The sequence below is a fragment of the Sminthopsis crassicaudata genome, chromosome 1 (assembly GCF_048593235.1).
Source record: "Sminthopsis crassicaudata isolate SCR6 chromosome 1, ASM4859323v1, whole genome shotgun sequence".
NCBI lineage: Eukaryota > Metazoa > Chordata > Mammalia > Dasyuromorphia > Dasyuridae > Sminthopsis > Sminthopsis crassicaudata.
Genome location: NC_133617.1, coordinates 163663074 through 163675513, shown reverse-complemented (window position 1 = coordinate 163675513; position 12440 = coordinate 163663074). Strand labels below are relative to the sequence as shown.

The following is a 12440-nucleotide window of genomic DNA, read 5'->3' as shown; positions in this document are numbered from 1 at the left end:
TTTGAAACAAAGGATGTCTTGCTCCAAGTTCAATTGGAAAAGAGCTTCCATACATAGGGTAAGGTCCTTCCATATTCCTTTTCTTGGATTACACTGTGTTGAATGTATTAGTCTCAGAACACTGTTGGTCCGCCTCTATAAGAATCATAGTCATGCAATATAAAATTGAAAGAGCAAGTCACACACATGAAAACAAGAGGATGAAGAATCCATAGGACACACATTATGGCATACAGTTAGATAGATAACCCACTGAAGTAGGCCTTTAGTACATTTATCTTGAGGATAGATGATGTGCAGAATTACAAGCTGGGACCAGAAATGAACATAGGAACAGGTTAGAAAGAATTTGGTAAATAATGGAACATTTTTCAATGATTCCAGGCTGCTCACTGCCACAAAACAAAAACAAAAAACCCTAACCAATGACTTTTAAACATCAGCATTATCCCTGCAATGATGAATTCCAAAATACCATGTTATTAAAAGAATAAAAATTGTAGATGACTCAAAGGACAATGGAAAGACTTGTTACCATTGTAAATAGACTACAGTTAAGTACCTAAAATTCTCCATGGAAGATTTATGGAAAGATGGACAAGAACAGAATAAGAAAAAAAGCACTCATGAGTTACAATCTGAACTGATAGAAGTCCTACATTGATGAGAGCATGGGTGAGATCAGGCACTCATCTCCCTCCTGACATTAATCTTCCTTAACTTTCAAATAGTCACATATCCCTGTCAAATATAAAACCCCTTATTCTCAAGGAATTAAGCATTTGATAAACTCCTAGTCTTTCAGTTTATTTCCATTTTTTCCTATGTATATGGAAACAACTTAGTCATTCTTCTGTGACTAAAACATCATATGAAGAAATGATTGTTACATACAATTTCTCTGAAGTGAAATAAGAGTGGCACCTTAACCACACTTCCTTCCTTTGCTCAAAATGATCCTAAAAGAGGGGCCGCTTAGTGGCACAGTGGATAGAGCACCAGACCTGAAGTCAGGAGGACCTGAGTTCAAATTTGATCTCAAACACCTAACACTTCCTAGCTGTATGACCCTGGGCAAGTCATTTAACCCCAATTGCCTCAGCAAAAAATAAACTAATTAAAATTTAAAAATTAAAAATAAAATAAAAAGATCTTAAAAGGTTAGAACTTTGAGTCAGATATAAAATAAAAGCTAATAAAGATGAATGTAAAATCTTACGGTTCAAATAATTCATTTCACAATTACAAGATGGGAGTGGTACAGCAAGAGACATGTTCAGCTGAAAAATATCCAAAAACTTTTGAAATTTCACCCTGCGATGTCATTGTTTCTCTTTGAAAATGAACAACAAATAATATGCAAGAACATTAGTGAACTATAATTTCTCTGTGAGTTAACAGAGCAACATGGTAATCAAAAGAGTTAATGTCAACTTGGATTATGATCAGAGAAGCATAATATCCAAGACTGGAGAACTGAAAATATAAAAAATTCCTTATGAAATGCTGTGCTAAATTCTGGATACACATTTTTGTAAGGATAGAGAGTAGTCCTTATCTCCACTGGTAAACTAGAAAGCAATCAACCTGAGACAGTACTCATTTTACCTAGGAAGCAGAGCTTAACTTTCAAAGAAAGAAAAAAGTTGAGAAAGAGAGGGAGCGAGAAATGAGGATGTAGAAAAATGAGAAGTAGGTATGTTGAAGGAGAAATTGATAAAAAAAAAAAAAAGGTAGCTCAAGAAATGTGATAGAAGCAAAACACTAGTAGAGAGGCAAAAGGTAAAAGAGAAAGAGGATAAACAGGAGGATGGAGGAAAATACAGAGGTAGTAATCATAACTGTGAATGTAAATTTAATGAATTCTCCCATAAAACAGAAGTTGTCTAATTAAATGGATCAAAAATCAGAATTCTAGAATATCTTGTTTATAAAAAATATACTGGAAGCAGAGAGACACACATAAAATAAAGTTAAGAGACTGGAACGTCAGCTGACGTTAAAAAAAAAAAAAAAGCAGGTATAGCAATCTTATTCTTAGACAAAGCAAACAAGAAGAGACCTAATTAAAAGATAAGAAAACTATATCATGCTAAAAAAAAAAAAAGGGACTATAGACAATGAAGCAATATCAATATCATACATATATGCCCCAAGTATTATAGTATCCAAATGAATGGAAACAAAGAATTATACCTTTCTCTCAGCAGCATATGGCATCTTCACAAAAAATAGACTATGTAATAGGGCATAAAAACCTCAAAAATCAAATGTAGAAAGTCAGAAATATTAATTGTATTCTTTTTGGATCATAATGCAATAAAAATTATATTCAGCAAAAGGTAGTAAAGATAGTTTAAAAATTAATTGAAAACTAAATAATCTCCTAAATAAGCCTATCAAAGAACAAATCACAAAACAATTTCATTAAAGAGAATGATAACAATGAGACAATATGCCAAATTTTATGGGTTGCAGCCAGAGTAGTACTTATGAGAAAATTTATTTCTCTAAATTTTAAAATTAACTAAATGGAAAAAAAGAATAAATCAATTAATGCAATTAAGAAAAAAACTTAAAAAGATACAAATTTAAAATCCCTAGTTGAGCATCAAATTAGAAATCCTGAAAATCAGAGGTGAAATTAATAAGGTTGAAAGGTAAAATCAAAAACAAACCAAGAAAAATTATTGAGTTTGTATATTAATCTAGGAACTAATTTTATTAAAAACCTAGAAGATAGATAAGCCATTGATTAATATATTTTTAAAAAGAAAGAAATTAAGAAGAAAATTAAATATCTAACATCAAAAATGAAAAAAGTGAAATAACCACTAATAAAGAAGAAATTGAAGCAATTATTAGGAAATATTTTGTTCAATTGTATGCCAATAAATCTGACAATCTAAGCAAAATAAATGAATACTTATGAAAATATACATTACCTAGGTTAATAGATCAGCAAATAGAAACCCTAAGTAGTCCAACTTAGAAAAAGAAGTTGAACAAGCCATTAATGAATTAGCTAGGGAAAAATCCCCAGAGCTAGCTGAGTTCACAAGTGTATTCTACCAAACATTTAAAGAACAATTAATTCCAATACTATATAAACTATTTAGAAAAATGGATGAAAGAAGCCCTACCAAACTCCTTTTATGACAAGAAAATGGTGTTGATATCTAAATCAGGAAGCACCAAAACAGAGGAAGAAAATGATTTACCAATTTCCCTAAGGAATACTGATGCAAAAAATTTTAAAGAAAATACTAGCTAGGCAATTATAGCAATATACCAAAAGGATTATACACTATGACCAAGTAGAATTTATACCAGGAATGCAGGTTGGCTCAATATTAGGAAAACTGTTAATATAACTGACCATATGAATAACAAAACAAAGGAATCATATGCTTATCTCAATAGATGTTGAAAAAACTTTTGACAAAATACAGCACCCATTTCTTTTTAAAACACTAGTGACCATAGGAATAAGGGAATATTCTTTAAAATAACAATCAATATCTATCTAAAACTATCACCAAGTATTATCTGTAATGTAAGTAAATTAAAAGCCTTTCAAGTAAGATCAGGGATGAAGCAAGGATGCCTATTATCATGATATTATTCAATATATTACTGAATATATATATACAATACTTTTGTGCAATAAGAAAAAATGAACAAGTAAATTTCAGAAAGACCTGTAAAGACTTGTATGAACTGATGCAAAGTGAAATGATCAGAACCAAGAAAACATGTACACAGCATCAGAAACATTATGTGATTATTGACTATGAATAACTCAGCTCTTCTCACAATAACATAATGATCCAAGACAAGTACAAAGGATTCACAAAAGAAAAATGCTATGCATAGTCAGTTAAAGAACTGGTGGACTTTGAAAGCAGAATGAAGCATATTTTTTCACTTATCTTATTTTTTCTCATAATCTTTCCCCCCTCCCCTGACTTTTGTCCTGCTTCTTTTTTCCCAACTGTGACTAATATGGAAATATGTCTTATATTGAATGCCAAACTGCCTACTATCTTCAGACCAGGGAAGGAAAGGGAGAAGGGGAGAACAATTTAGAACTCAAAATCTTGTAAAAATGAAGGCTAAAAATTGTATTGACATGTATCTTGAGAGGAAATAAAAAACTATTTAATTAACAAAAATAAAATCCCAAATGGAAGAAAATAAACAAATAAATAATGGAAAGCATGGAGCAAGCACACAACCTTACCTTACTCCATTAGTGATTGAAAAAATGCAAGAGTATCATCAATTATCCAGAGCCTAAGCCATCATGAAATGACATATAAAAAATTGATGAACTGTGGGCAAACCATATTTTGACACAATTTCCTATAATTCCTCACAAGCTGAGAGTATCAATGCCCTTGGTCAAATTGACAAACATTATCAAACAGACTTCTGTTCTATTCCTGGCATTTCTCCTGGAGTTGTATGTCAGTAAACAATATACCAGCTGTTCCTTGGTCTTTTCTGAAGCCAAATGGCTCTCAGATAGAGGTCCATCTTCCAGGTGAAGGAACTACGTATTAAGGAAGACTCTGGCAAGAATTTTGCCAGCAATAACTAAGAGAGATACCCTTTCCATAATTGTCACAGCACAATATATTTATTTTTCCTTTATATGCCAGTGAAGATTTCTTTCAAGTATGACATAAACCAGATAGCCACTGATGACCCTTTCCAACTCAGATTCTGCTTGTAATCTATGACTCGGACATCCCTTGAATTTGAAAATTCTGTAATTTTGTCCTTGTTATTGCATACAAATTGCCACAAATTAAAGATAAGTTGGAGCTGCATTAAGAAGATGCTACTATGCCATTTCAAAGTCTCCTCCCTATTGTTGAATTCATCTTTTGTCATATATGTTTTACAAAATCAAAATGTGGAAAAATGTCATGTTAACTTCAATAATATCAATATACATTGGTGTATCTTAAATATGTTATCTATTCAATGAGCAATACCAAATATGATGAGTTATATACCTTTTAATAAAAAACTATAACAGTACACAGGAATAAAACACATTGATAATACTTTAGTAATTCATATTTATCTAGTACTTCTAAGATTTATGAAACACTTTCTTCACAACAACTCTTGGAAGTAGGTAATATTGTTATTATACAGAAAGTTACTTGTTATATAGTAGTTTATGTGGTAGGAGCATTGATATTGTTCTCAATATCCAAAGTCATTAAGTGACTCACCCATAATCAAATAAATATGAGAACCAAGTTTCCTGAAGGAAAGGGGGAAGGGGTGAAGACAGGAGAAGGAAACAAGCATTTGTTAAGTTCCACTAAGCACTTTACAAATATTATTTCTCTTGGTCTTCACAACTCCTCTGTGAAGCAGGTGCTATTATTATCCCCATTTTTAGAGTCAAGTAAACTTATGTCACACAGAGTAGGGTCATATTGTTAGTGAATGTTGAGATTGGACTTGAACTTGGGTCTTCCTGACTCCAGAGCCAAAGAAAGCTCTATTCAAATGCTACCTAGTTGCTTCCTGACGTTAAGTCTGGTGTTCTCTCTAGTATACCACATGGTCTCTCATAGTTCCCACTTGCTTTTAAGCAATGTAGTAGTTTAATGTAGTTCAATGTAGTTCAACAAATATTTATTAAGTTCTTACTATGTGCTAGATGCTGGGGATAGAAAGAGCTATCTCTGCCCTCAAGAAGCTTATAATCTGTTAGAGAAAATAACGTGGACAGAGATAAATAAAAATGAAGTATGTACAAAGACATATTCAATAAGTGGAAGAGGCAGAGAGATAGCAATAAAGAAATCAAGAAATGCCTTACATCAGAAGAAATACCTATAAAGCTGGATTTAAAGAAGGGGATATTAGACGGGAATACCATTTAAGCAATGGAGACAATGATTGTCATCATGGTTGTTATATGTGTCCCACTGAGGTCCAGTTGAGCTATTTGGAGTTGGGATACACAGGGAATTTTGCATCTCCTGTTTATCTCTAAATAGCATTTTAGTAATGAAAACAGTTTGAGGTAATATGGTGTGGTGACTAGAGAGTATGCTAAACTAAGGGTTTCAGGCAGATATGGTTTCTGACACAGCCTGGCTGTGTGATGGTAGGCAAGCCACTTAACTTCTTGGTGTTCTAGTCAATTCTCTGTAAATTGCTGGTCAGATGCTGACCTGCATTGGTAGGAATTTCTTCACTTAGGAGTTCCTTACATCAAAGAAATCACAGATACAGGCAAAAAAAATGAAAAATGAGGCAAGCTATACCTTACAATTATAGCTGACATTAAAATCCCCTTAAGTCTTTTCTCCTGAAAGCTGAATTTTCTACTTCCTTCATACTTTATGCTGGACATGGTTCTTTTCCTGGATGCTGGATTTGGTTCTTTTGATATATAAATCTCACTTGGCAGCTTCTTAACTTTCAAAACCTTTTCAACTTTAGGGTATTCATGATCTATACTTGGGAATAAAAAAAGTATTATTTCTTCTTACAGTATCATTTTATCAATTCAATTTAGCAAACATTTATCAATCTCCTACTTTTAATGATAGTCTTCTATTATCAATATTCCTACAAGATAATATTAATTGTTGGGGTACAAAATGGAACAGTACCTGCCCTCAAGAAGCTAACATGCTACTAATTCTAATTCTACTAATTCTAGCATTCTACTAATTCTAACATTAAGCCTACTAAGAAGCAAAATGCATAGGCCACTTATTAACCATGAAAATATTGATAAGCAATAATGTTTGTGCTATTAAATAATTAATTGTTAATCAGTTCATTTATTCAACAAGAATTATTGAGCCATTTGATACTTGACTTAGTAATTTAGTACTTGAAAAGCATGGTACTTTTCAAGTAGCTGATAGTCAAAAAATACTTTTGAAAGTGTGGAAGTACATTCAAATTTTAGTTCAACTAAAAATATTAATAAATACTTCTCTAGTTTAGAGTTCTTCCCAATATCACCTCAAGAAAGGAAACTTGATTGGTACTTAATCAAATTTCCTAAGAAACAATATCCACTCACTACTGAAATCCCTTCTCCTTTTATGTTAAGCCAAAATGCTTTTCATTTAGAAAACTACGTTTAAAAAAAAAAAGAATAAAACTAAAAATTTAGAAAAATGATCTAAGGATTGGAACCAAACTTAGATGGAAACAGCTTTCCTCTAAGATTTTTCATTTCCTTTACTTTTTCCTAAAAGTATTAAGATGAGAGGAATAAAAAAAATCTCTCCATTCTTTCAAGTCACTATTAGTTCTGATAAAAAAGCAAAATATTAACTTTTGTCTTACTCTTAGTTGGGTAACTATGTTTTATCATATTGTGAAATTATATTTGTTCATGATTCCTATAAATGTTTCTCTTTTAAAAAATGTTATTATTGGAGAAATATGCCCAAAGGGATGAGAAAACTATCAGTTGGGATATCTCTCAAATTGATCAATGTTGAACTTAGAATAACAACAAATTAATTAAAAAATTATTTCTGGTCCTCTTTTCCCAAAAATACAGAGCATAGCAGTAATATTTTTATTTGACAAATGGATCGATGAAATAAGTATGAAGCAATAATTGGCACAGTTTTGCTAAATAATATTCAAATGTTTCTTAAATTAGTGGCAAGTTGACATGAGATTATTTTTCTATTACTATATGCTTTGCATTTTTTGATAATTGTAACAATTATAAAATAATTTTAAAAATCATGAATCTCATTGAAGAGTTGCAGTCATGCAAACAGGGAGAGATCATAACTAATACTGAAAAGTTTCTCAGACTGGTGGCATGTTGCCATGTGATTATTGTAAATGTATTGGCTCTAGAATAAAGGATATTCAGTAACAGAGATAAACACCTTTGGTGAGCATTTACCTCTCTGTCTCATGCTCATCATATTAATATCAACATTGATAATCAAAGAGTTACAATAACATGAGAGGATTCCCTGGTTTTATTTAACAAGGAGTCTTGTGTGATCTTAACATATGCATGAAACATTCCTAATTGAATTTTTCTACCAAGTTAAATGCTTTTTTGTAATCAACAAATAATAAATCAATTAGGACCTTTTACTTCTCTTCATTTTTCAATCAATTATTTGAAAAAAAAAAGCTGTAGTCCATAATAAAAACATAATTTACATATTTTTTCTTATATTTTCGCTATATCCTTGAAATGAGTGTAGATCCATAATTATTTAAAAGATTGATTAATAAACAATCTGCACAGAAAAAACTAAATGGATGGAAATTGTCTATTATTTAGACTACGCCATTTAATTTGACCTGGATCAAAAACTTCAGTACACATATTTTCATATAGACATTATAGTGGAATAATGACTCAGGACTTTAGTAAAATAGGAAAAGAATAGATGGAACTGAATTTGGGGAATTACACTGTGCTTTTACCATTTCTTCTGAAAGTTCATCTTTGTAAGTCAAATGTTCTTCCAGGGATGTTATCTAGTTATAAATTTGGAATACCTCAGTTTTCCCTGATTCAAAGTTGCAAAGAAGTCAGTAGTAACTGGAAAGATAGATGCATGGTGGACACAACTAAGGTGCAATATATTTCCAGCAATGTATAACATTACAGAAAGATAATAACAGTCTGAGTGCTATTTTGGCACTCACAAAATATAAACAGACCTAGAGGAAGCCCTCTGAAAAATTAATTAGATCTTCCTGAGGATCTCTGGGCAAGTATAACAAGAATCACATAAGATGATTGGGTATGGAGAGAAAATATACATTAGTGAACTCACAGACCCATTAATATAAAATTAAAATGTATTAACAATCATAAACACACATATATTACACTTTCAAATTCACAAGTTTATCACTAATATTAGTGATATATAATACAATATACAAATAATACAAAATACAATAATAATAAAAATTATCACATATCACATGTATTCTGGTTTTCAAAAGAAGTAGACTGATGCTCAGTGACATGCCCATGACAATACAGTTAGAAATCATCTGGTTTAGGATTTTAATTCTAGGCTCCTGACAAGTTAGTTCACCATTCGTTTCACAATGCTATGTGTCAATAGGCAATCACAACTTCATGAAACTTACATGAAAACTAGGTTTAGTACAAAAGGAATGAATATGTATGTGGAACCTAAAGAGTTCACAATCCATAGAAGTTTGCATATTTATAAGTGTACAATAAAGGAAGGAGAAAACACAAATCACCACCTAAAAGTGGGTAGCATGAAAAGGGAAAGAGGGCAACAAAAGTGAGAAAAAAGATAAAACTCCCCCCCAAGAGGAGAAGCAAGGCAATGGTAAAAGAGGTATTCTTTTCTCTTGGGAACTGCTAGACCTTGAAAATATGATGGTCTGCTTATCTACAAGGTCCCAACTGCACAAGCATTTCCAGCCTAGCACAGACTGCCTGGGGCCTGTCTTGACTCCCAAATTCACACAGGGAATCCACCCTGGGAGGCAAACAACAAATTATGTCAGCTCAGGAAGAGCTTTGTCCTTCATTCAGGATCTTCTGCATACTCAGGATCAGGGTGTTTCTGGAAAATATAGCAATTCAAAAAGACAATTCAGGGAATTCCTTAACATTTCTCAATGTATCCAGACTGTCATCATATCCATATTTGAGAAGCCCAAGTTACTTTACATTCACACATGGACATATGTACAAGTTGTCTCTAAGAGGCTCATGACTAGGGACACTGAGATATTTTTTCAAGATCAATCCATGTCAGTTGCAGAGCAGAATAGGTCAAAATATCATTTTTGTTCATAAATATCTTCTAAAGTCCAGCTAAAAAACAATCTGATAGCCAGAAACCCAGAAATCTTATATATACTCACAGTAAATCTCAGAATTGGAAGAGATCATAGAGACCATCTAGTTTACTCTAGAGTTGGATATGAATCTTCTCCTAACTGACAAGTGGTCATTCAACCTTTGTTTGCTTTACGACCTGCAATGAGGAAGAACTCATCTCTGCTATCTGATAATTACTTTTTTTTTCACAGTTCTTTCTAATTGTTGAGACATATTTAAAAGTATACAAACCAATTACATATGCTAAAACTAAATCCTAAGAGTATACATTGTTTATTTAATTGGACCACAATATTTAGCCCAACATAAAATATTTGTAAAGTAGGAAAGGAATTCTAGGTCTGTGTCCTTAGCTTTAAAAAAAAAATTAGATGCTAAGGAATGCCTCAAGAAGTTTTTCTAACTAAACTTTATTATAGGCACATAGAAATTTTTAATGTGTATTAAAAGCACTTGCTACAGTCAAAAAGACATCACATGAGTAGTCAATGAGATGACATGTCTAGCATATTGCAATCTTAAACCAGTGTATAAATGTTAGCTATTTATATACTGTTATTTTAAAGAATTTGCCTTGCAAATACAAACCTATTTAAATAGCTCTTCAAAATCTGGTTTCAAGGGGGCAGCTAGTAGGAGCACCAGCCCCTGAATTCAGGAAGATCTGAGTTCAAATTTGACCTCAGTCACTGAACATTTGCTAGCTGTGTGGCCTGGACAAGTCACTTAACTCCAATTGCCTCAGGAAAAAAAAATCTGGTTTCAATCTATATTTTCATGCTGAATGCATATTACTCCCTGCTTCCAAAATTTATTCTCTTCTAGATTTCCTGACAAACTGACTTGCAGTTGCATCCTATTCGTGATAATTTCACTTTTCTACATTAGTGTCTTCACCTAGGTTTGCCCTCCATACCTGGGATGCAATCCCTCCTCCTCTGCTCCTCCTCCTGGTCTTAGCCTCTTTTCAAAATTCTAAAAATTCTTCTAAGAAGAGGCTTTTCCTGATTTCCCCAGTTAATGACCTCCAGCTCCCAACTACTTTATTTATGTTACATGTATTTATATTCGTGGTTTCCTTTCAGTATAATGTAAAAACTTGGAAGCACAGGCTACACTGTTTTTGTTTTTGCTGACTTAGCTCCTAGGACACAAAGGAGGACACAAGCTTAATTGGTACTTGTTGAGCTATATTAAATTGAAGGCAAAAAAATTCCTTTAGGAAATTATGAACAGGCAAGCTCACAAATCCAACTTGCCCACAAAGTTCCAAGAACATAAGTCTACAACAATGGCATAGGTTACACTGACAGAATTCCGTAAGTGTCAAGAGTTGCCTAGACCATGCAAAGGAAGGAAGGAATGTTCACACACAAAAATCCGTGATCCAGCCTAAGCCTACGTACTTTCTCGAACATCCTCCTCACTAACGAAGGTGCACAGCAAGTCCCTCAGAGGATCAGGGAGGATCCAGTGAAGTTTGTAGAGCTTGTCAAAGGTGCTAGAGATATCTTCAGTTTTGTGAAAGCGTTCCCCCTTCTGATACAAAGCCAAGGGTGGCAATTTCAGGGAACCTCGGATGTCCAGTGGCATTGACATAATGATAATTTAGATACAGGGATAGAAGAATTTGAATCTTTCCTGATGAAATTGAATCCTTCCTTCCCTGATCTTTTCCTCTTAAAAAGAGACAGCACAGGAACCTTTTCCTTTTATTTTCTTATTCTCCATGGATAATGAACATTCTGCGAGTCATAAATGTCCGGGACAGGGCATCAGAATTCTGAGTTCTCAAGCTATTTCTTCAAGGGCCGGAGAAAGCCAGGCATTCTAAATAAGATTCTCAAAAACTCTCCATGACTCTGGACAGAGAAAGGAAACGCCAACCTGTATACTTTCCTAAGGAACAGAGTACAAAGAACTAACACACTGGTTTTCTTTGCTATCCCTCAGAAAATACCTTGTACACTACAGTGTAAATAATTAAAACTCCAAAGACCTACCAGAGTCCCTAGGGAACCATTGTTACATCAGCACTATCCTCTAATAGGCCTGAGGAAAGTGGATCATTACAAGTTGAAGAAATGACCAGATTAATACAGGTAAGAAACAAAGAAAATTGCTTCTTGTTCTCTTGTCTAAATCAATACTAAAAAATTATTTTAAAAAATAATCTAAATTACCTTTGCCAGTAGAAATAGATAATTGTGGTTTTTGACAAATCACTCTACTTCTCTAAGACTCAATTTCTCTGACTATAAATTTGTTTTAGTAGTTTGGTTAATTATAGTTCATGAACTGAAAGTAGGTGGTGGGATGAAATGAGGATCAAGTGGGAGGATATTTACTATGAAGAAAACCACGTGTTCTAATAAGCACATAGACTTTTTTTTTAATCCTAATATGCCTATAGAGGCAAACATAAACAAATGGTTCAGTCTATATAGTGGACATCTATATAAGGAAATCTAATTTCATGTTTTTAATAGCAAATGTTCTGCCCCTCTGTCCCCTGCTATCTCCCTCTACTCTCCCATCCTTGCAACTAGCAAACAAACAATATTTC

The 12440-nt window shown here is 32.9% G+C and overlaps 1 protein-coding gene across 1 annotated transcript in view; it reads right to left on the bottom strand.

Annotated features, from left to right (window-relative positions):
- Positions 1-11844, bottom strand: part of LOC141544520 (testis expressed protein 56-like) — a 31316-nt gene extending 19472 nt beyond the window's left edge. The window contains exons 1-2 of the mRNA XM_074270802.1: positions 11281-11844; positions 6300-6489 (exon numbers count right to left, since the gene is read on the bottom strand). Coding sequence (XP_074126903.1) covers positions 6300-6489; positions 11281-11473 — 383 coding nt within the window. The 5' untranslated portion in view covers positions 11474-11844. The remainder of the gene's footprint in view (positions 1-6299; positions 6490-11280) is intronic.
- Between the last annotated feature and the right edge of the window lie 596 nt (positions 11845-12440).